Source organism: Lynx rufus, unplaced genomic scaffold (genome assembly GCF_022079265.1).
Source record: "Lynx rufus isolate CCGP_SWC_20201006 ecotype Redwood Valley unplaced genomic scaffold, mLynRuf1.p SCAF_27, whole genome shotgun sequence".
Taxonomy (NCBI): domain Eukaryota; kingdom Metazoa; phylum Chordata; class Mammalia; order Carnivora; family Felidae; genus Lynx; species Lynx rufus.
In genome coordinates, this window is record NW_025814842.1 from 325,943 (window position 1) to 349,535 (window position 23,593).

The window sequence follows — 23,593 nt, forward strand, 5'->3', positions numbered from 1 at the left end:
CGTGCCTTCACTGGCTCGCGCACGCGGGGACAGTCAAGTCAACTCACTTCCAGATTAAACCCATCGTCTGCTTGGCCGCGCCCCTGGCCCGATGGCTCCGTTGGCCCATCCCCGCGAGGCGCCGGAATCTCGAGCGCCGGCCTCGCTCCGCGGGCTCTTGCGGCGGGGAGGGCGCGGGGCTCCTCCAAGTGATCGTCCGCAGCTCCAGAAACCGCTCCGCGGACACGCGACGGGAGACGGGTCTAGACTCGGTCACGCAACCAGAAAAATGGACCACAAAGCACTTTTCCCGTGTATGGGTTTTGTTGGTGAGTTTTTCTTTTTCCTTTTGGTTCAAAAAAAAAAAAAAAAAAAAAAACATAGCAGGCTCTCAGGTATATAAAAGTGGTAATATTAGATAAAAATACAAACTTCACCTTTACAAAACAAAAACACAACACACACACACATTTCCGTTGAATACATGTAAAGCGTAACATCTTCCCAAAAATAAAGAATTTAGATTCTGTCCAGACACTGGCACAGGGGCGACCTGGTGGCGGCCAGGGCGGGGAGCCCGGGATCGGCAGGCCGGGACGGACTCGATTGGTTCACGCAACTGTTGTCTCGAAATGGCTTAAATTAAAAAGTAAGAGGAAATGGGGCCGGGGAGAAACACGTAAAGCCAGAAACATTTAGGAAATGATGCATAGGTGGGTATACCATTTTATTTTAATACATCTCGTTTGTTTGCATCCTGCGAGGAGAAATACCGTCCCACTGTCCTGACTTACAGCAGCCTGGTGTTATAGGTGTCAATGCCATCCAAGAGATCATTTAAAAAAACAAAACAAAAACAAAAACAAAAACACTAGCCAAAGAGTAAAAAGGAAAGCTTAATAATCACTTTATGGTGTAAAAAAAAATCCACTTAAGGCTCTCGGGAAGGTTTCTGTATAGACTTAAACACTACGGCAAGGAGATGTGTTTCTAAGTCCCGTGGCGGTTCTGAGACACTCCTGGCTCCCGCGTGCCCCGCAGGGCCCTCGGCACCCGCCCGGAGTCCTCCGGAAAGCAGGCGCTGTGTCCCCGGCAGAAGCACCTGTGACCACCCTGAACAGAAATCCAGTCCACCGAGGCGCGACACGTCCGGCCCACGGGGCGTCCCTCCATTCCGACAACTGTGTAGATATTTGCGTGAGTCAGTTTTGTTTGTCATGTTTCGTGGTTGTTTGCTCGCTCTCTGTCTTTTTTGTTTGACGAGGAGGCTTCCTATTGTTTCACCGAGCGCTACAATACTTGCTTTGATGTCGCACTGAACAAACGTATACTGTCTCTTTGTTCTCCAGAGTGCGCGTGGAGACAGTTTTTCACGGAGGACAAAGACCACACACTGGCAGTAAGCACCGCACATAGTAGGTTCAGGAATGTAACACGCCATGTACATCCGTGTCCCGGAGAAGGGCCACTGGCTCATTCTCACCTCACATCTGCAGGGAGAGAGGACACAGGCAGACGCTGAGGGGGGGACCGAGCGCGCTCGTGGGTGGGGACCGCCGCGGAACGATGAACCTGAGCGAGGGTACGCACTCACGCACCACCGCGACGAGTCTCGGGATTCGAGGGTTCGGTGGAATTTTTCAAATCAGATGTACCTCATTACCCTTTCCGTAACATCCTGACCAGGACTGGGGTTAGACTCTTGGGATCTCACAGAACATTCCTTAGAGCAAGCCCCCATTCTCCCATTGCACAGATGAGGGGAACTGAGGCCCAGAAAGTTGTGTTTTTGTTTCGCTGGGTTTGTTTTTTTTTTTTTTTTTTTTTTTTTTTTTTTTGCCTTTTTCCTCCGACCTAGGGCTTCACGTGATTTCTGGAGCTCTGGCAGCCATCCTGGGCCATGAGACCACCCTGAAGATGGACACCACCAGGCACACGGGCAGGGTCTCCGTGTCCAGGCAGAAACTACACTGAGCTCTGAGCTAACAGCCACTCTTCCCTACCCGTGTTACCTGCTCGCCGCTCATCTCGACACCTTTACCGCCCACACGCTAGCAGGGCCTGGGGTGGCAGGGACACCCCCGGCCTCTCACTCGGGGTCCTGTCATCGGCTGGCCCATGCAGGCCGAGCCCAGCCAGCAGTGTGCCGACCGGATGCGCAGGGAGGCGTGGAACCGCACCCCTGGGGAAAGCAAAAGCCTCAGCCAGGCAGTCGTTCTGAGGCTGCTTCAGGAACCCCCACGTGGACCTTTCCTCCCCAGAGGATTCTACCGAATGGCCCCGACCCTCGGGCCCCGGCACTCCTGACCTGGAAGCTCTCTGCGCTCACTGCACCAGAGCGTGGGCTCTCGGACACCACCTCTAAGAATTTCTCCCACAGCCACCTGTTGTGGACGCGACGGGCTCCCCCACGCGGGGGGGGGGGGGGTTCTCCAGAGCAGACAGGCCACCAACAAGGAGCAGAAAGGCTGGAAACGGCCTCCGCGAGGGCTGTGCCTGCTCAAACCCCATCTTCCTCTGGGAAACGGTACACCTCTCTACAAGACTACACTTCCCGGGCCCCCGGCAGCCGGAGGACAGCCAGGGTGTGAGAGCACCAGTCCCCAGGGGGCGCTTCTCCGAGAGGGTTTTTCTGCCCCTCTCCCCACCTTACTCTTCCCGCCTGGGGCGTAGATGTGATTTCCGGAGCTTCAGCAGCCATACCGAACCACGAAGCAACTCTGAGGACACACACCACCAGTCCCAAACGGAAGGGGGTCCTTCCCGATGATACCCGGAGAAGGCCACGCCTACTCTTAAATGCCTGTCTTATCTCAGCCCTGTTTTCGGTGTGGTTACTAGCAGCCACACACAATTTCCAACACGGTAGCCAACAGCCCCGTACGTTTATGAAACGCTTTCAGGCAGGACCTACTCAGTCTCTGACCACCCCAACCTACAATCCCGTAAGCCTCAATTTCTCATCTGTCAAATGGGGCGGGTAACCTGCCGGACGTGCTGATCCCAGCTAACGAACGTCGGAGCCACCCCAGGGCTGTTCAGGAACCCAAATCACTCGAGTCACGTGATGCTGCGGCCTCCCCAATCAGCGGAAGAGGCCAAAGCCAGAGCAGGGGCTCCAGAGCAGAAGGGAGCCGAGGATCAGGCTCCGTGTGCGGCAGGAGGGGGGAGCCGGGGACGGGGGCGAGCAGACCCGCAGCCCACCAGGCCCCCGCGGGAGGGATTCGCCGTGTGACCAGCCAGCACACCTCCACCCGCAAGACCACAGTGTAGCCACGGGCAGCTCCTACCTGGTTGGCTGCGTTAGGTGGGCTTTAACCTTTTCCTTTTCCGTTTTTTACCTGACTCCCTACGCCTTCCTGTTAACAGAAGGGCAGGGAGGGTGAGCGGGCCTGAGGGAGGGCTGCAAAGCTGCAGCAATAAATACCTCAGGTGTTTGTCTTTCTGGAAGAAAGCTCGATTAGCTCTGGCACAGAGACACTTCCTGGTGCCCTGAGCCAGCCTGACACGGCGGGTCCCAACGCCACGCCGCTTCCGGGCAAAGTCTGCCCGGGACGGGGGAGGCCGCCAGGTCCCCCGGCACACCCAGCACCCACCTCCCGGGGGGCAGGGCCTTTCTCGGCCACACGGCCCCCAACCCCCCGCGGGGTGGGGACGTCGAGCGTCTGCCCCTTCGCACTCCGGCGACGCCTGCGGGCAGCGGTGTCCCCCAGCAGGTCCCCGGTCGGCCGCGGCACCAGGCCCCACGCCAGAGGCAGCGCCTACCCGTCTCCTCCTCCCGGTGGTCCGGGGTCGGGCCGGTGGCCGTGCACGTGCACTCCAGATGCTCCTCCAGCCGCACCTGTACCTCCTTTAACTTTGGCTTCTTCCTGATGTACTCCACCTTGGCCACCTGCCGAGACAACCCCGCCGCCGTGAGCGCCTGGGCCGCGCCCCACACACGAGTCACTGGGGGAGGGGGGATGTGCCCGGCCCCGCCCGGGGCGGGCCGGGAGGGCGACCTCTGAACTCCACCCTCTGACCTCCTTCCTGGCGGAAGAGGCAGGAGTGCTGGCGGAAAAGGAGCCCTCGGCATCTGTGGTCTGGTCCACTTCACTCGGAAGCCAAAGGCTCATTCGTGCCAGCCCGAAGGCGTGCAGGTGGCCCTTGAGGTAGGAGCTCTGAGGGACACAGGGCAGGGAAGGGGTTCGCTTCCAGGTCTTAAGGGCATCCGCGGCAGTGGCCAGTTTCCAAACGCAAGCTTGCTTATTCAAGGGGAAAAGCCCACGGCCGAGGAGCCGGCCTGCTGCACGGGGCTTGGGGGGGGTCGCTGTCCCCTCTGCCCATCCCGCCAAAGCCCCAGGAGGAGCGAAGCGAGCACAGCCCTAAGGGCCCACAGGAAGGCTGTCAGGTTTGGACGTGGATTCTGCTCTGCTTTGGACGGCAGATCAGGACGCCACGGGCTCCAGGCCACACTGCCCACCCCACGGCCACCCCACGGCCTCAGTCCCAGCCTTGAGGCCTTCTCATGCCCCCCCCCCCCCACCCGCAGCCGCCCTGGGACTGGAGAAAGCCAGGCTTCCCGGAAACATGGGCAGGGACCCAGGGCCCTCCCGGAAGGGTCTAGAACTGAGCCAGCGCCTGCTCCATCCACAGGCCGTGTCGGCCCAAACCCTCGGCACGGAACCACAGCGCAGCAGGCCTGACGGTCCAGCCCGTGGGGCACAAGTCCGGGCAGCCAAGTGACCAAGTCCCCACGGGCCCCTTCTGTCATGGGAACACAGCTCCGCCCTCCACGTGGACACACACGCGCACTCGTAGCACACACACACGCACGAGCCCTGTCCTAGAAACAGAAACTGCTTACACACACACACACACGCATGCAGCTGGCATCAGAGGGCACTTCGTACACACAGCGAGCAGGGTCAAGGTGGCCTCGCTTCATCCCAGGGCACGGGGGAAATAGATAACGTGAGAAACAATCCTCCCCGCCCCTCTCTGCAGCCCCAACGGGCTCCCCCCACCAACTGCCTGAGCTCAATCCCCAGCAGGGGCAGGAGGGCCACCTTCCCGCCAGCCCTGAACCCTGCGGACCCGGGCACAGGACACACATTCCATCTGCACCAACACTGGGGCTGCGGTCTCAGGTCCTGGCAACGGCCCTCAGGGGTGTCCGTTCTATCCCGCTCTCTGTTGGCCTGGGGAAACTGAGGCAGAAAGGGAGCAGGGTCCACCCAGGCAGGACTGACAGCAGAAACCCCCAGCCTGGGGACAGTCAGGAGGGGAGGAGGCAGGAGGGACGGCGTGGTGGTGGGGGGGGGGGCGGGGGGGAGGCGGGAGGGATGGCTCCTTTGCAGAGGCCTAGAGTCCAGAAGCCAGAGGACCCCAGGCAAGTGGGACAGCCCACCCCACAGGTCAGCTGGCCCCTGGCTTGTCCAGACCTGTGGCCGCGGGGCTGCATTAATGGTTAACCCGCAGCGCAAAGGGGGCTGGGTGCCCCGCGAGCGCGGGAAGAGGTGTGCAGCCTCAGGTGTGAATGTGGACGGCCAGGTGTGGGCTCACAGGTGGGGTGGGAGCCAGGCCAGGTCTGGGGCCAGGCCTGGGAAGCCTCCTAAGTAGACAACAGAAAGAGAAAGGGGCTGGGGGCATGACCAACCACAGCCACAGGGCACGGTTAGCTCCACGGGCTGTTCTGGGAGCCAGGACCACACGGGAGGCAGGGAGGGAGGGAGAGAGAGAGAGGGAGGGAGGCAGGGAGACGGAGAGATCCTTGGACATGGGGCTCTTGGGCACAAGCGTCACAGCCCCCAGGACTTTGCACGCATAAAAGCACTGGGACTTGCAACGGGCACCTTCCGGAGCGAGCGGCCCCCTGTGCCTTCCCACAAGCGGCCCCCAGCCCTTAGGGCACCGGGAGGGTCCACCTCGCAGGGACCCCAGCCTGGCCCCCCTGCTTGCACAGCCTCTATTCAGCAAGCGCCTCACCTATTACGTCCCCTGGGGGGGGCAGACGCGGCGGGGGGGGGGGCAGGCTTGTTCTCTCCACACGACAGACCGGCCACCACGGGGAGGGTGGGCACTCCACGAATCCACCCACCGTGGTCCCTTGGCAAAGCACTCACAACCCCAGCCACTGCGGTCTGGGAACCCACTTTCTCCTCAGACGGGCCCGTCTTTATCAAAGAAAAGCAAACAGTGATTTATGATTGCACCTGCTTCTGGGTATGTGAGGATTCCGGGCCGTTCCACCACCTCTGTCTGGCCAGGAAATGGCTGCATTTTTCCCCCCAAGAGCACACTGTCAGTATTAAATTCTCAAAAGCGGCCTCCATGCTACCCAATCCCCAGAACGAGACGGCTATGTCCTCGGGACCCTCATGGGGGCTGAGGCCCCCAGACCCATCCAGGAACCCAAACGGGGTGCCGTGCCCCACCCCTCCCTCCCTTCCCCTTCTGTCTGTCTCCTGGGGGCCTGAGCTGCACCTGATAAACAGGACACTCAGCTTTCCCACTGCAAGTCGGCCCGCCATGAACCGCCCCACACCGGCTCACTCGTGGGGCAAATCCACCCAAACACGTCACCCGGTGATGCCACGACCCCTTCCAGACGAAGGACGCTCAGCAGTGACCTGAAGCTCCGCGCCCCCGCCCCCAGAGTCCAGGGCGGGGCACCGCCGAGGACAAACACCAGCATTTACTGGACCCCCGCTCACAGCTACCCCGTGAGGGCACAGCTAGGGTCCGTTTGCAGACAGGGAACCTGGGCGTCTCCTTTCGCTGGAAGGAGGCCTGGACTTGGAAACCGCAGAGGCCCTGAGCTCATCCCTTAAGCGAGGGACTTTCTAAGTGGGGGAAACCTGTCCCGCTGGGCATGAGGACTCCAGAGCCCGGCTGTTCCAGACACGGGACTCCTGGTGTCCCTCTGCGTCCTCCACGTCCACTCCACGGGACTGAGCCTCAGGGTCACGGCACATGCTCTGACCGGGCTCAGCAGGCAGGTGGTGTGGAGCCCTCGTCCCCCCGCCGGCTGGAAAGGCCAGCACAGCCCAGGGGCACTGGCTTCCTGAGGCCACGTCTAGGGCTCTCCCCAGGCAGGCAGGGGGCGGGAGCCTGGAGCCCTGCTCGCCGTGGGGAGGGGCTCGGAATCCCTTCACGGGAGACCCTCGCCGCTAGAGCCGCTCATCTCTCCCCAAGGCCCCTGAACTGGACCCCCCACTCCATCCGAGGCGCAGAGGCCTGTCCGGGGCACCCCAGCGAACACGCTCAGACCCCCTTCCGGAAGCCGGAGGTCTAGCAATGCAAAGCCACACCAGCTGCTCTGGACGTGGCCACAGAGCTGGGTCCTGGCCTCTGGAGACTTAACGGAGCGACCAACTCAGCTGTAAGCCCGCGGGCTACCTGAAGAACACGGGAGCCCCCAACTCCCAAGGCCACCCCGTAGCCGGCCCAACCAGCACGACACCACCAGAGTCCGGGGCCGTGCTGTCTACACCACCTTCTCCTGGCCCACGAGGCCTGGGTGTGGGGGACAGGGTCAGATGCCTGCAGGGTCTGGGGTCAGCCCTCACTGGGGAGTAGAGGAAGGGCTCGTCCCTCCGGGATACCAGTCAGAGAGCATGCTTGGTGCCCCCAAGAGCAGACCCCAAACGCTGACCACGGCAAGCTGATGCAGGGACGCGGCCCCCAGGACCACGTGCTCACCTCTCCCTGAGGTCTGATGGCAGCCGTCCCTAGCAAGCCCAGGGGGGCCCGCGGGGGAGCATGGGGTCCAGTCCCCCACCAAGGGCAGGTCCCGGAGAACGGACGAGGCCACAGCCCCAGAGAGTGAAGGCCCGCACCTGAAACCACGGTCGAGCTGGGGTCACACAAGAACCCTCAGGCCACCCTCTATGGCAGTCACAGAAGAGAGCCACCCTCCAACGCCAGCGAGTGCTGACGCTCAGGGCCTGGGGACCCCTGGCAGCCTTCAGCTGGGCACACTGGACAACTCACCGCCTGGGCTTCAAGGAGGTGGCCACTCCCGGCCTTCCCTTCCCTTCTCCAGTCTGTGACCTTCAACTGTGATCAAAAGGCCATAAACCGGAAAACCAGGCACGTGCCAGCCCGGGGCAGGACCTCCCACCTGCCCGGCAACACGGTCCCCTGCTGGCCCCCAGCGCCCCTCACAGACGCTCAGCCCGGGACTCTGCAGAGCCCAGGGCCACGAGCTCTGCCTCAAACCCCACGGACCAGGGACAGCTCGCCGGGCAGGCGTGGGGGCCAGGCTGGCCTCCACAATGGACCTCCTGTTCCCACTGACCTTTTGTCCCTTCTCGGCCAAAACCCCCAGTGTCTGGGGCCGGATGTTTCCCTGCCAACCCTGTGATGGGGAGGCGGGGAGAGGGGAAGGAGGAAGGGGTCTGAGAGGAGCAGGACGCGGGACATGGAACCGGGCCACTGAGCTCCAGCTGCAGGACTAGCCCCTCTGTCCCCTTGGGTGGACCGCGACCCCATCAGAGCAGATGAAGGCCCGTAGGGGGAGCCCTGGCCCAGTGCCACTCTGCCCAGCCCTTTGGGCCTGTGCCCAAGGCAGACATGGGCCGCACCCCCCCCCCCCCCCCACCGACACACACTGTGCTGGAGGCCCCGCCGGAGCGTCTGGACCCCCACCCACCCACTCAGGTGGGCCAGGGAGAGGGCATCCCTGCCCGTCCCAGGACCAGACGCTCTGCAGTCCTTACCCCATGGGAGGCAGGAGCCCACTTCATTCCCGCACCTCTGTATCTGCGAGAGCCCGACTGGGCACCGAAAGGCAGCCCCAGCGCCCACGCGTGGGGCTGTCCCATCAAGCGCACCATGGGGCACCCCGGTGGCTCAGCGGTCGAGCGACCGACTTCAGCTCGGGTCATGATGTCGCGGTGCGCGGGTTCGAGTCCCGCGTCGGGCTCTGTGCCGGCAGCTCGGAGCCGGGAGCCTGCTTCGGATCCTGTGTCTCCCTCTCTCTCTGCCCCTCCCCTGATCATGCTCTGTCTCACCCTGTTTCTCAAAACTAAATGTCAAAAAAAAAGAAATTAAAAAAAAAAAAATGGGGCGCCTGGGTGGCGCAGTCGGTCAAGCGTCCGACTTCAGCCAGGTCACGATCTCGCGGTCCGGGAGTTCGAGCCCCGCATCAGGCTCTGGGCTGACGGCTCGGAGCCTGGAGCCTGTTTCCGATTCTGTGTCTCCCTCTCTCTCTGCCCCTCCCCCGTTCATGCTCTGTCTCTCTCTCTGTCCCAAAAATAAACAAACGTTGAAAAAAAAAAAAAAAAGAGAGAGAGCACCACCATCCATCCCCACGCCCAGGAAGGAAAGATCTCAGCACCTGGATTCTTGGGGCTCAGGGCCCCCTCGCAACATGGCACAGGTGAGGACACCGAGATCTGAGGGAGCAGAATGCACAGGTCCTGTCCCCTCTGGCCTCTGTGTCCCCCTTCGACAAGGGTGCCGTGCTGGGCTCGGCACCCGGCTGGGGGCCCCGTCGGGGGTCAGGCCCGAGAGCCCCGTGGAGACAAGAGTCAGCATCCCGGGCCGGCGCCCTGCGAGCCCCGCTGCAGGGGAGCGTCCGCCTTGGGGATCGCAGTGCAGCAAGCCGTGGAACCGGCTCACTCAAGGCCCCAGGTGCTCGAGGACCACAGCCCCAATTAAGGTCTGACGTGCCTTCCCAAGTGATGAACAAGTGGGGCCTGACCAAGAAAGTGCCCGGGGCCTGGCCTGGGAGCCCACAGAAAAGATCTAAAATACCTCCCATCAAGGAATGGCCTCTGACGCCCCCAAAGAGGAAGTGTGCAATCCGGGGAAAAGGGACCCGCCTGCCTCTTGGAGGCCCAGCCAGCCGGGCAGTGCCCGCTGCCCAAGTCCACACTCCAGGGTCACCCGGGACAAGTAACCCGCCAGGCCAGAGCCAGCTTCCCAGGAAGGCAGCCCCCTCCCGTAGACAGGGACCACCCGGGACTCGCCTGGGTCCCGCACAGCCCCAGACAGACTCATCTCACAGATGCAGCAAATGAGGCCCGAGGGAAGCAGACCCACGCCCCAGCAGAACCTTCCGGCCACTGGCCCCCCAAACAGACCCCCATCTGGCAGGCCAGAGTGACCCGAAGAGACACCTCCCCCGGTTCTGCCTCGAGGTCACCACGGCCGGCACCCTGCCTGGGACAGTGAGCCCAGCGCCGATCCTGGAGGTCTCCGGGCAGAGCACGGCTCCCGAGAACGAGGGGAGGGGTTGGCCTTGCGGCCCCGGAGAGCGAGGCAACCCCGGGAGGGCCCTTCGGAGAAGGACTCCACGGACACACACGCACCCCGTGGCACGGGGCTCGGAGGGGACACCAGGCAGTGCACGAGCAACGTGTCCTGAGGCTGCTTTCCTCATGGCCCTTCCCCGTGGCCACCTCGCGGGGGAGGCCGTGTGCAGTTGGGGGGGGAAGGGAGCCAGACACGCCCCCACCCCCCCCCCACCCCCTGGCAGCCGACCATGCCCCAGTCCCGGCTCTGCCCACCCCCGCTCTGCACCCAGAGCCTAGCAGTGTGGCCAAGGGAACAGGCGCGGCCTCGGGACTCGAGCAGGTCCCCGGCCGCAGGGCGCCCCCGGGGCTCACCTTGACGCTCCGGTGGTGGACGCGGGAAGGCTGGCACTTGACGCTGCTGGTGTTGCAGCAGCCCGCGCAGCGCTTCACCTCCACGCACGGGGGCCAGATCAGGAAGTTGGCAGACGTGGGGTCGACCTGACTCCGAGGTATCTCGTAAATGACCGTTCTGGTCTTGCAGACCGCGGGGATGGCTTCCTCTGCAGGGGAAGAGCCACGGTGAATGTGGAGGCCACGCCCCGGCTCCCACCAGCACCCAGGCCACCCCGTGACCCGCGCGGCCCTGGAGGGGCAACCGGGAGCCCAGCTCGGGCTGGTGCGCCCCCACCCGGCCGCGGCCTCTCCCAAGCAGAAAACATCCCACGGCTCCCGGGCCCAGCAAAGGGGGAGAGACACCCCGGACCCGGACAGGTGCATCTGAGCGGGATCAAGGTGAGTGAGCAGAAGCGAGGGCCAGGCGGGGACCCCCCAGGAGAAAGGCCTTGCTGGCAAAGGGGACCACAAGACACAGGGAGCCCAGAGGCCAGGGAAGCCCCAGGTGGCCCGCAGAGGGGGCGGGCGTGGGAACCGATGCTGAAAGGGGAGTGTCTCCATCGACGGTTAGGGCGCTCCCAGGGCCGGTGGAAAATGGGTGGAACAGGGAAGCTGAGGCTGCCACCCCCACAAGGCCAGGCCCTGCCCCACGAAGGGACACGGCCCTGCCTCCCCAGCCCACCAGCCACAGGTCTGCTCAGCAAGGGCCACCAGGAGACCACCCCGCCGGCCTCCGAGGAGAAGCTGGTGCTACCTCCTCTGCGCTCCTCGGCACAGGCCAGCCCGTCCACCCCGAAGCCCCGAAGTTCAGGGGGCGCCGGGGCATGCCCGCCCGATGAGGAATCCACCCGGGGACCCCAGTGCTCATGCCACCCTCTGGCAGCATCCAGCCGTGGCGCTGGCCCCGGCCCCGGCCCCCCACCGTGTGCCTGGAGAGCCCCGCCAGGCTCTGGTGCTGCCCACGGGAGCTGCTGCCTCCAGGGTAAAGCAGGGACCCCCGAGCCCAGATCTGGAGGGAGCCGCTCCTGGGCGCAGAGGGCTCGACCTGACCCCCGTGGCCAGCTGGCATGAGGCAGGGCCTTGTCTTCTGCAGACAAGCTTGAGATGCGGGTGAAGCCAGGGAGGGGTGCCAGCCTCTCTCCTGCCCATCTGCCACTAAGGTGAGACCCCCCCCCCAGAGCCTAGGGAGACTCGGGGTACTTGAATCCCCTGAGGTGCTCAGGGAGCACCTGGAGGGGGGGGGGCACTGGGCCTCCAAGAACAGCCCCGCCTACAGGGAAGCCTGGGTGCTGGGGGTGGGGGTGGGGGGCGGTGTCTCAGCTCCCAGCCCAGTGCCCACCACCTGGGAGGGGTCTGGGGAACCCGTCCAGGTGGGGCCGAGGGTGGAGCTGGGGAGAGAGGCCTTGTGTCCAGGGCTCCTGGTCTGGAATAGGACAGGCCTCTGACACTGGTCTGGAGAACCTGAGCCCTACAGTCAAACGGTAAACGTCCGCTGCCTTCGCGAGGAATCATCACCCACACGCTGCGCTCAATGACAGAAGCTAGGAAATCTACCTCCTGGGAGGAAATCTAAGGCTCAGGGAAGGCAGGTGCTGCCCAATGGCACACAGCAGAGAGCAGCGGTGCGTGGTCACAACCAGGCACTAAGGGAAAGTGGCAGGAACGAACCCCCAGGTGGCATCGACTCCAACCCCGGAGCCCGGGTCCCAGCGCAAGAAAGCGCGGGCCGAGGCTGTGTCGCAGCCGACCCAGAGCCCCCACGCCCCCGCCCCGCCCCCCCACCCCCCCCCACACAACGGCCAGTCCTTCCTCAGGGGCCAGCAGACACGGGGATGCCCTGCTAGGCGACAGGACAGACACGCCACCCGAACCCAGGAGCCCTCCAGCGCGCCGCGCCACAGACTGGAAATGAAACACGACCACGTTTTCCAGCGAGGCCTCCTCCAGAACAGGCCCCAACAAGACCGGGCACTTAAGGAATTTATGATGGCTCTCCTCTCCTGGAAACTCTTGGCCCAGGCCAGGCTGTAGCAGGCAGCAGACGGGCCAGGGCAGGGAGACGCCCCCGGCAGAGGAGGGAGGCCTCCGGAGACGGCGGGCGGCTGGAGCTGAAGTCGCTGGGGCCCCTGCGCAGGCCGGGCCTTTGTTTCACGGAGGAGGGCGGGGGTGGTGGTCCTGAAGGCACGGTGGGGGTGAGCCCCCCAGCCCGGCGCCCCCCCCCCCCCCGCCACCCGGCAGGCCCGGGGCTCACCAATGCTTCTCTTCCTCCGAATGGGCACGGGCCGCTTCTCGGGCGCATGCTTGGAGGAGTGGCCCCCGTGGGCTCTCAGACTCGCCTCCAGAGCGCCCTCGGGCCCTGCAGGGAGAAAGAGGAAATGGTGACCGGCGGGTCCCCCGTCTGCGTGGCGCCCGGGGGCCTGTCCAGCAATGCTTCCTACCTGCCTCCCCCAGACAGACAGGGTCCCCTGGGAGACCCGCCACTCCCACAGGCGCAGAGGATGCGAGTCCTGACTGCCAAAGCTCGGCCCCCCAACCTCTGCGAAGCATACAAGGAAGGGCCCGGGCTGTGCCCTGGCCGTACCTTGAAGCAAAGCTATGGACTTGGGGTAAAGGGGCCACGTGTGGTCTCCCCTGGGGCGCCTCCCCAAGTGAGGGCCAGAGCAGGGAAGGCCTTCCTTGTCCAGAAGACCCAGGCCCCCTGCTCACAGCCCCCTTTCCCCAGGCCCACCTCCGGGAAAAGGTGTCAGAAAGACCAGCACGCTGTGACTTTCCCGGGGTGTGTGTGTGTGTGTGTGTGTGTGTGTGTGTGTGTGTGTGTGTGTCTCCCTCTTGCTCACCGAACCGACTCTCGATGAAGCACCCCAAGCTTTGAGGGGCACGGGAAGCCAGGCCCCACCGGACCGACAGCTGGACCCCGCCCGGCCCACTCTGAGTCCACAAGAAACGCACGCAGAGAACCCCAGTGCGCGGCCGAGAGGCCGGCTGGCAGGAAGAAAGGCGTGCTTGCTGCCCTCGGCCTCAGAGCAGTGGTCCCAGCGCTAAGATCAGAGCCGGACCCTCATCCCCCAGGCCCGCGACAGCCCCAGGACACACGCCACGGCCCTCTCCCACCCCAGTGCCCCTGGGCAGCCTAGGGGAGCCCCAGGTGGGGTAGGAGGGACACACAGTCCTGCCACCTGCCACTCACACCGACCAGGCCCCGCGACGCTGCCTGTGCCCGGATGACTGCTGTGGGTCGCACCTGGCCTCCCTGCCTTGACCCCAGACCCAGCCACGGGGGGAAGGGGGTCTCCTTCCACATCCCCCTCCAGCCTCGGCCTCCCCCCCCCCACCCCGTAGATGAGCAGGGGCCCCGGGTCTGAGGAGCTCCAACAGACCGGGGCTCCGGCAGACCCCTTCTTCCGTGGTGTCCCGGCCACCAGCCCAAACCGGAGGCCCCCTCCTGGGCGCCCGGACCACCAAGGCCTCAGGGACTGTCTACAAACCCACAAATCTGAAAGCTCCACTCTCTTAAAATGAAAACCAAATACCAGGCGAAAGGTGCAATCAGCAGAAGATACGTTCTCAGAAAACTGAAGTCTGGGAAAAACCCAACTTTTCACTTAAAATGACTCAATGTTCCACTGCCACTAATTTTTTTGAGACCCGAAATAAGATCAGAACACAACTATTCATGCAGTAAGAATTTCCCATCAACCAACTGTTACAAGAGGCGTCTTTTCGCAAAAAAGTGACACTTATGAGTCACGTCCCGGTGGCGGCCATCTTGCCGTCCCCACACCAAAGAGCAGCTGGCCCGCGGTCAGCTTCCAGGGACAAGCGTCGCGGCACGCGGGCCACCAGCTTCCGAGACTTACTAAAGCCAGGGGTCACCTATCGCTTTCCTGGAGACTCAGTCCTGACGTGTCCGCAGGGGCCGCCTCCACTTCCTGACATCTGAGGAAACTGAGGCCCAAGACGCGAACGCTGGGTAGGGGCGTGGCCACAGGAGGACCCGGGAGCCCCGTCCGGGCCTCTCGCCTGAATAAACAGAGAAGACAAGGGCCCTGCCAGCTTATCATCGGCGCTGAAACCTGAACCCGCAGATTGCTTTCAAGACAAGAGGCGGGGTAGAAACAGCTCCTGGCCAAACACGCCCTCCGTTGCCCGCGGATCCAGATGGGTGGCCGCGCACTGCGCGCCCATCCACGCTCACGGGGGAGCGGCCTTCTGATGATGCCGCCTGAGAAACGGCCCGGCAGCGACTTGGGGGAGAAGGCCCCGCCTGAACGATGCCCTAAAACGGCTCTCAGGACACTTAATCAAGTGGGTTTCCCTTTTGTGTCTCATGCACAAACGTCCGAGTGACAGCTCGGGATGGGGACGAGCCCCCTCCAGCCTTCGGTCCTAGAGCAGCATTAATGGCCCAGGACGGGGATGTTTATGCATCGGTCACTCAGTGACCACCCCCCCCCAACCCCGGCTGCTGGGATAACAAAGCACCCCCGCTGTCCTGCTCAGTGGCTCTTTCTCATCCTGAACTCAGAGACCACACACTGGTCCCTCCACCCAAACGCCCCACGTGGAGAGTCAGCGACGCCCCAACTCCATTCGCCCTCCGGCAGCGCGCTCAGACTCAGGGCGGTTCCCATCGCCCCTGGGGTGGGAATCCGACGGGGACAGGCTTCATCTGTAAAATGGGGATACACCCACCGGCCCACGGGGAAGGACCTGGGATCCCACAGGTCCCCCCCAAAGCCCCGCCCATGCCAGGAGGGAGGAGTCAGCCTGGAAGAAAAAGCCTTTCCTGCCCCTGGGGCCGAATCCCCTTCACACCCCGACCTCTCCGACCCGGGGTGGGGGGGTCGGGGGCGCCCCACCCTTGAGTTACCAAGAGGGATGAAGGTTTCTCCACACCCCAGCTCCTTCCTCAGGGATCCCAGACAGGCTCCAGGGCCTGGAGGGCAGCTCACGCCACAGACAACTGACCCCTCGGCTGTTTACAACCTTCCCCCACAGCAAGATCTGTTTCAACTCATCCCTTTGGGCGGGAACAGGTGTTGGGGGGCAAAGACCCCAAAACAAGCTCCGGAAGCAGCCGGCAGCAGCCCCTACGCTGAGGCCAGAGGCCACGCACTGCCGTGGTTCCCGGCTTCCACATCCCCGCGAAAGGGGCCAGACCTGGATGCAGAGCCCCCCAAACCCGAGGCTGGGTCACAAAGGGCCTCCTAGGCCCGCTCCTGGCGAGCACGTAAGATCCCAGAAGCCCGGCTCCGTTCTCACCCCGGCATCCCCAGCAGGATGAGTCCTAACCCAGGATCCCAGCCAGACCCCAAACCGTGCGGCAGACAGGGGTGGGGGTGCAGGACGAGGAGGAGGGCCCGGGGCTTTTGGGAAGGGGGCAATTTGAGACCAGCCCAGGGAACTGGCCGGTGCATCCTGCTTCTCCAGTTTGGACCCTCCCAGAGAACCCCGGGCCCAAGAGCCCCCAGGTCAGGAATGCCATCAGCATAACCCACCCAGCTGCGAATGCAGAAAGTGTTAATGGGTGGGGGTTGGGGGCGGGGCTGCAGAGACCAGAATAAGAATGGTCCCAACAGAAAGCGAATGGCCCATTTCCCGGTGGCGTCCCAAAGCCGTCCCACAGGGAGGCCCAGCCCTTCACAGGCCTCGTTCCCGAAAGCTGAAAAAAAAAAAGGCCGTGAACCTTCTCAGGGAAGCGGTCTCCCCACTCGCACAAATCCGCCAGGGCCCAGCAGAATGCAGGCTTCTCCTCAGCTAACCAAAGCCAAATCCTTCTCCCCAGGGTTACACATCAAGGAACCAGACCAAAATCCCCCCCCCCCCGGCCCAACTCTGATCTCCAAGTGAAATTCTACCCCCTTCCTGATAAGGATCAGCCAAAGGACTTCCTGGGTCACGAAACTACAGAAACCATGGGCCTTGCTAGAAAATGGTCTTGGCATGAAATGAGAATAGTTCAGGCCTCTCCACCACCATAATTAGGTACAAATTTCCAAATGACTAGACCATGTGATTTTACTTAATTCCCCCTCGGCCCCCCTCTTTCAGGGTAGTCTGCAGGGAGAGAGAAATCTTCACTGAATCTTTCCACCGACCTCCACCACTCGCCGTGGCTCCGTCTGACAAGTCCATCCTGGGCCTCTTTTCAACCGGACGCTAACAGATGTCCTCTGACAGATGTATTTCTGTAGCTGACCCTCCACATGCCTCGTTTCCCCCACCAAACACAAATTTCGAGCAGGACACCACGGACATGTGGGTCAGAATCCCGGTCCTCTAGAAAAGGGCTCCCTCAGTTCACACCGCAGTGCAGCCACCAACAAACACCACCGACGACAACCTGGGTCCCCCAGGGGACCTGTGCGCGCCAGTCCCCTCCAATTCTGCAGCTGACGCTAAAGATCTTCAAAACTCTCCATTTACAGATAAACCGGAGTGGCTAGGCTCCAGGGCCTGGGGGTGAGCCCCAAAATAGTCCCCAAACACCAGATGTGTCCAAGACGTGCCTTTTTATTGGCCCGTGAGAAGAGAAAGGCACGGGTCTCCGGAAACCACAAAGGCCCCGCCGCCCCCCCCCCCCCACCACCACAGGAGCGGGGCACCAGTTCCCCGCGAAGACAAGGGGGCAGCTCCTCCAGCACACGCCTGCCCGCGGGGAGCACGGCCAGGGCTCCGCGCCCAGGCCCCGGCCCGCTCTGCCGCTCCTCCGGCCGGAGGGCAGGCCCGGGGCCCGCACACCTGGCCCGGGCGACGGCGCCCCCTACGCGGCTGAACTTTCAGTGACACACACGGCATTTTCCTTAAATGCAAAAACAATCCCCGGGCAAGCGAGCAAATCGCGGCCGCCTCCGGAGAGAAAGTGGGGATTGGAAGAGAAACTCCTGACTCATCCGCCTGGGCTTTTATGGCCCGGGATTGGATTCTGACCTTTCGGTTCGTTCCTGAGCGGCGCCCGGCCCGGCCCGAGCGCGGGAGGCGGCGCGGGGCGCATACCCCCCGCACACCCACCCCGCGCGCCGAGGGAAGGGGCGCGATTTACCTACGGAGTCTATCTCCAGGAGTCGCTGGAGGTCCCGGATGCTGTGGATCTGACTGTGCGCCAGCCTCTCAATCACCTCGTGGGGGATCTCGGCTTCCTGCAAACAGACCCACACGGTCAGCGCCAGCGGCCGGGCGGCTCGCGCCCTGCGCCCCCCCTCCCCGGGCCCGCCCCCCCCCCACCTCGCGCCCCCTCCTGCTCGAAGGCTGCCCGGCCCCTACCCTCGGGGCCCTGGAGTCCGAGGCCAGGGGTGGGGCTGGGTGAGACCCCAAATGCTCGGCTCCCATCCAGGTCCACCTTTGCAGAAAGAAAGCCCTCCCACCTTTAAATTTTCAAACAAAAGCCCGGCACTGCGGACCCTCCGCCCCGGGTGTCAGTTACAGTAGGTCTAGGGGCAGCGGAGAGCCCGAGGAGTTTCTGATTTAATAGTGAAATCGACATCCAGAAAGATCAAGTTGAAATGCGTCACGGATCGGCGACGAAAGTCACGGCAGCCTTAACACTTTAATCCTGCCAGCGGCTTAAATTTCACACCCCGGAATCCCCGGCCGAACCTGCGGGGTCGAGGGTCTCCGTCGCAAAAACACGCGCGCGCGCATTCACTCGTTCACACGCGCGCCCCACCCGCTACGGCCCGGCCGCGGCCCTAGCGCCGCCCAAGACGCCCCAAATCCAGCCGCCGGCTGGGAGAGGCTGCCTGGCAATGGGAGGGTTAAATCTCCACCTCTCGCAGCTCGCGGTCCCTGCCCAGACCACCCCCGCCTCGCGGGCTCCCCCCTCCTCCAGATTTTTAAAGGGAGTTGGGGGTCGCTGCTGGGGAGGGGGGGGTGGGGAAGGGGTCTCAAGCACCAAGTTCCCACGACGGGGGCTGCAGAAAGTCATTCATCACAGGAGAGCTCCCGGGGATTCGGGATTCGACATTGGGGGGGGTGGGGACGCCGGCGGTGGGAGGGCGCGGGCGCCTGGCCCGGCCCCGGCTCGCCTCACTCAGCCACCTGTAAGCAGGCCCCGGGCTGGCGGGACTGCGCCGGCCCAGCCGCCAGGGCTAGGCTCAGGGACAGGGACCGGGGGGTGGGCGGGAGGGGGGGGGGGCTGTAACCCGCCCCCCCCCCCTGCTGCCCACCCTGCCTGACGGGGACTGCCGCAGCAGCCGCCCCTGTTTATCCGCCGCTGGCTCCGCCAGGTCACACACACCCCCTTCCGCGCTCCCCGCACCCCGATACTGCATTGTCCGCCGCCCCCCGGGCTCCCCTTCCGGAGAGGGGCCCGCGCCCCCCGAAGTTTCTCCCCACTCGTCCACCCCGCGCCACTCCGTCCCCTCCACGGCAGAGCGACGCAACACGCTGGAAACTCACCAGACACACTTCGGCTTGGCAGAAAATAAAACCCAGTTGGGAAAATCAAAAAATCGACCACCCTAGCAGAAATCAAAATGCGCTCCGCAAAGCCCCAGAGCCCAAGGCGCCCCGGCCCGCGGGCGGCTGCAGGAGGCGTGCGCCGGGGGAGTCGGAGAGGGGACGGGGCGCGGGGGTGGCACCCACCTCGGCCAGGGCATGGGCGAGGTATCCGCAGCCGAAGAGCAGCAGGCAAGCCCAGGTCCTCATCGCGTCCCGAGGCGCTGGCGGCTCGGCGGGGAGGCGAGGCCGCGGGGCGGGCGCTCCAGCCGGGCTCCTGTGGCGGCGAAATTCAGTACCATCCCTCAGGGAGCGCGGCCCGGAGGAGGGTGGCGCGGAGAGCAGGCAGCCGGCGGAGCGCGCCCGGCGCGAGCAGCGAGTGCGGAGAGGCGGGCAGCGCCAGCGAGGAGGAGGAGCAGGGAGTGCGCGCTCGCCGCGCCCGCCGCGCCGGGAGCCTCCTGGGCCGCCGGGTAGGGGGTGGGGACGGAAGGGGCGGAGGGCGGGGGCTGGGCCTCTTCCTTGGTGCGTTCCCGGTGCTGGCCGCCGCCGCGCTCGCTCCCCGGCGCTGGCTTTAGGAGCGACCCGGCCGGTAATTCTGCATATTTGCGGGCATCAGCCCCGAGAGGGACCCCGGAGCGAGGCTGGAGCCGCCGCCGCCGCACCACCCATCACCTGTCTGGACGCCCGGCCGGGCCCCGGCCGCGGGCTCGCGCTCTCCCTGCGGGCTGCGGGCGGCCCTGCGCGCCCACCGCCGGCCCCGCGCTCGCCTCCGGCCCTCCTCCTGCAGCCGCCGCCCGGCCGGGCACGGCGCGGCCCAGCACGGCGCGGCCCGGAGGCCTGCGTGCGCCCCTCCGCGGCGTGCCCTCGGCTCTGGCGCCGCGCTCCGCCCTCCGCCGGCCCGAGCCCGGCAGCGCCCGCGGCCGCGCCGCCTGGCAGCCGCCGCCCGCCCGCCCGGGGCCTCGCCGCGCCGGCCTGAGGAGGGCGGGCGCAGGGCCGAGCTGGAGCAGCCGCCGCCGCCGCCGCCGCCGCCGCCGCCGCCGCCGGGAGAGGAGGAGGACGAGGAGGAGGCGCCGGCAGGCCCGGCTCGCCGGAGTTGTGCGGGCTCCGCAAGGCGCGCGTGTGGAGCCGGCCGGCGGCGGGGAGGGGGGTTATAGCGCCGCCGCCGCCGCGCCCCTCCCCCGCCCCCTCCCCCTCGCCTCCCCCGGATTCCGGGCCCCGGACCCGCACCTCGGAAGCGCGCGGGGGCCGCACGGGCCGGGCAGGGCCCGGCCGCCGCCGCCGCCGCCGCAGTGAGCACACGCCGGCGCTCACGCAGGCAGTAAAATCCATCAAAGCCCCGCGCCCGGCTCCGAGCACAGCCGCCGGGCTCCGCTCGCCCGGCGGGGGGCTCCCCGCGCGCCCCTCCCCGGAGCTTGCCCACCCTCCAGTGCCAGCTGCAATCCTGCGGCACCGGACGGGGAGGGGAGGAGGCCGCCGCGGAAGAGCCGCCGTCGTCGGCTCTCCTCCCTCGGCCCCAGCGGCGGCGGAGGGCAGCGCCCAGAGCTGCTACGCCGAAAAGGGCAAAAGCGAGCCGGCCCCCGCCTCCGGCCCCCCGCCCCGGCGCTCGGGCCTCTTTCCACCGCTAGGATCCAGGGCCCCTGCCTCCCCGTCTCCATAAAAGGAGGGGGAGTGAGTCTCTGGTGAGAGGTGGGGCGGGTTTAGGGGCGCGTCTGGGGCACTCACCTGGCGGCTGCCACGCGCCCCCGCCCAGAATCCGATGCCTGGGGCGCCTGAATGAGGAACCTCCACCCGCATTCCGAGACGGGAGAGCGCCCAGGTCGGAGGAGGGGGCTGCAGCGTGCCTGGTCCCCACCCTGGGACCCCGCGTCCCCACTCCCTCGTGGAAGGCTGGGCTGCGGCCTGAGCCGGGAACTCGAGGGGGCGGAAGGGAAGGAGGAGAAAGGATCCGCTCGGGGAGGAACCCCCGGAGTCTGAGCCTCCCACGCCGGGATCCGCTGGGCGTACAGAGCGCCACCTCCGGCCGAGGCGCGGCACAGAGCGCGATGCCGGGACCGGCGCGCGGGAGGCCCAGGCCTGAGCGGGCTGCACCGTTCCCCTGCCGCGGAAGGGCAGGTGCGCCCGAGCTGGGCAGGTTCCGCGCGCCTACACCAGGTGGGATCGGCCCCCCGGCTGGTCTCTCGAGGGGGCAGCCGAGCCTGGAACCCGGCCTAGGAGGGAAGGCGGGCCTCGCCACCCCAACGCTAGACGGCGAGGCCCCCTGAGGGTTAGGGGACTCCCCGATGGGTGGGTGGGTGGGTGGGCGGCCGCCTGGAATTCCGCCCGCCCCAGGCCTCCGCCCCCATCTGCCCCATCCTGTGGATTAGGCCCGCGCCCCGCCTCGGCCGCCCTCCCGCCAGACAAAGGCAGTAAAGGCGAAGCCTGCGGGCGGTCTTTCATCGAACGGCGGGCTCCGGCATTTCAAAGGCCAAGTCGGGAAGGCGCTTCGGGGGGCGCTCGCCTTCCCCCCACATACCTCGGGGTGAGGGTGAGGAGGGTGGAGGCAGGACCTCTCCTGCCCTTCCCCGAGGGCCCGGGTCTACCAGCGCCCTTCCACGTGCCTTCACACACCTGCAGCCTCCCCGGTGCCCCTGCCTTCCCCTGGCGGCAGCCCCTCGCAGGGACCCCGCCACCAACCCCGCTCTCCAGGTGGTCAGGATGGAGAAAGCCCGAGGTAGAACCAGGGAAAACTTGGAAACGTTTAGAAGCACGTGAGGGCCAGTCCTTGTCCGTCCAGCTGGAACCTTCGATGGCTCCGAGAGGGGGACCACTGGCAGGCTTGGGGAGGGCAGCCGAACAGGCACCCCCAAGGACTCAGCCTGGACCGGGTCTGAGCCATCGCCTACGCGCCTCCCGGACTGACTGCATCACGTCCGCTGGAGCCTGGGATTCCTCTCCGGCAGAGGGGCCCGAGGACAGTCCCTCGGGGCTAAAGGGCTGGGTCCGGTCGTGGGCGCGGGAATGGAGGAGGAACTCCGCCGCCTGTGCGGGGGGGCTGAGGTGGGTGCCTCCCTCCGCGCCCCTCCCTGGCGGCACTTCAGGGGTGCCCAGCTGGAGTTTGCGGCCAGCATGGCGGCCAAGGGGGCGCTTTCGATAGGAGTTGCAGGCCAGCCCCAGGGCGGAAAGCAAGGGCGAGGCCGGGGTGCATCCCGCCCCCGGACTGGAGGGCTTTTGGGGGCGCGGCGCAGGCGTCCCTATAATCGCCGGCGGCTATTAAAAATAAAAACCTCAGCGAGTCGTCATAGCGACCAGACAACAGCCGCTGCGGGAGGGCGGCAAAAACCGTGCCACCGGCGCCTCTGGGGGAGATTCGGGGCACGCCGCGCGTTCCAGCCGGGGCGGGGCTACGACCCCAGCCCCACGGGCCCCGCCCTCCCCCACCCCCGAAAAAACTGGCAGAAACAGAGCCAGGGGCCCGGCTTCCAAGAATGCGACGTAGAGATACAACTGACTTGACCAAGAGGTCAGCAACTTGGGTGAGAACCCACGCGACGCGCTCCCTCCTCCCCGGCCCGTGCCGCGCGGCGCCCCGCCCACTCAGGTCCCAAGCGTCTCCCTTTCGGCCCGCGGAGAGGGGAGGGGCACTGGGTGAGCAGGTGGGCTTCGGGGGCTCACCCCGGACAGGGAGCCGAAAGTCCGGAGGCCAGGCGCGTGGGGGGCTGCTGCACCTGCCCGGTGCGCCGGGTCCGCGCTCCTTGCGGATCAGGCGTGGTCACGTGCTTCTTTCTGCCCCGGATCGAGTTTCCCTTCCAGCCGCTATTAGGCGGTTCACACGGTTCATTGCAAATATTTGATAATGAGGCTAAATATACATCGGAATCGGAGGAGGCGTGGGCGGCCGTGCGGAGAGCGTGGGCGCGGCGTTCCCGGCTGGGCGGGCATCCCCACCCAGGCCCTGCGGAGGCGCCGGACCCCGGGACGGGCACCAGGCTGTGTGCTACAGGGAGACCCGCCCCGCGCGCCGCCCCCGGGCCATTCCGGCCCCAGGCTCGGGCTCTGTCCCCAGAGGCCAGCTAGAGGGCCCCTGGCGGAAGGAGGGGGCGCCGCAGGGATCTCCAGGGTGGGGAGGTGCTGGCGGGAGGTGAAGGTGCACCTGGCCGCTGGGATGTCCGGTCGCCCCCGGAGCGGGTGCTTCCGGGCTATCTCGGGCGTCTCCGGCGCGCCCCGACGTGCCTGCAGGCCCATAATTAGAGTGAGTCAGGTGCTCTAAATAGGCGGAGAGAGGGGGTGCCGTGCAGCTGGGGTGACTGGTTGGGCGACGGCCACTGGTGCCTCACCATACTGCCCATGATCCCGCAGCAGGGAGGAGTGGGAAGGACCTTGGCCGTTCCTCGGAGCAAAGTAGGGGCCAGAGGGGCACCCGCTTCATTAGGCACCCGGTGAGCTGCGCAGCCTGCGTGTCACCCTAACCCCAGCTCACCTCATTCCCTCTCCGCCCGCCGCCAGTGCCTGCCTGGGGCCTGGCGCCAGCTGACAAGCCGCTACTGCTAGGATTGCTGTTACTTCCCGGTGGCAGTCACGACGGA

The 23,593-nt window shown here is 65.4% G+C and overlaps 1 protein-coding gene across 3 annotated transcripts; it reads right to left on the minus strand.

Moving 5' to 3' along the window:
• Nucleotides 1–693: 693 nt before the first annotated feature.
• Nucleotides 694–20,825, minus strand: PDGFA (platelet derived growth factor subunit A). Of its 3 annotated transcripts, none has more exons than XM_047089523.1 (6): nt 19,179–19,410; nt 17,638–17,734; nt 12,847–12,951; nt 10,575–10,762; nt 3,745–3,871; nt 694–1,469 (listed from the first exon to the last, which is right to left on the minus strand). In XM_047089523.1, the coding sequence occupies exons 1-6, from the start codon at nt 19,239–19,241 to the stop codon at nt 1,459–1,461; spliced, it is 591 nt and encodes a 196-aa protein (XP_046945479.1). In that variant the 5' UTR covers nt 19,242–19,410; the 3' UTR covers nt 694–1,458. The 3 variants fall into 3 exon arrangements, with proteins under 3 accessions (XP_046945479.1, XP_046945481.1, XP_046945480.1); XM_047089525.1 differs by lacking the exons at nt 694–1,469; nt 19,179–19,410 and adding exons at nt 1,824–3,338; nt 20,754–20,825; XM_047089524.1 differs by lacking the exon at nt 694–1,469 and adding an exon at nt 1,824–3,338.
• Between the last annotated feature and the right edge of the window lie 2,768 nt (nt 20,826–23,593).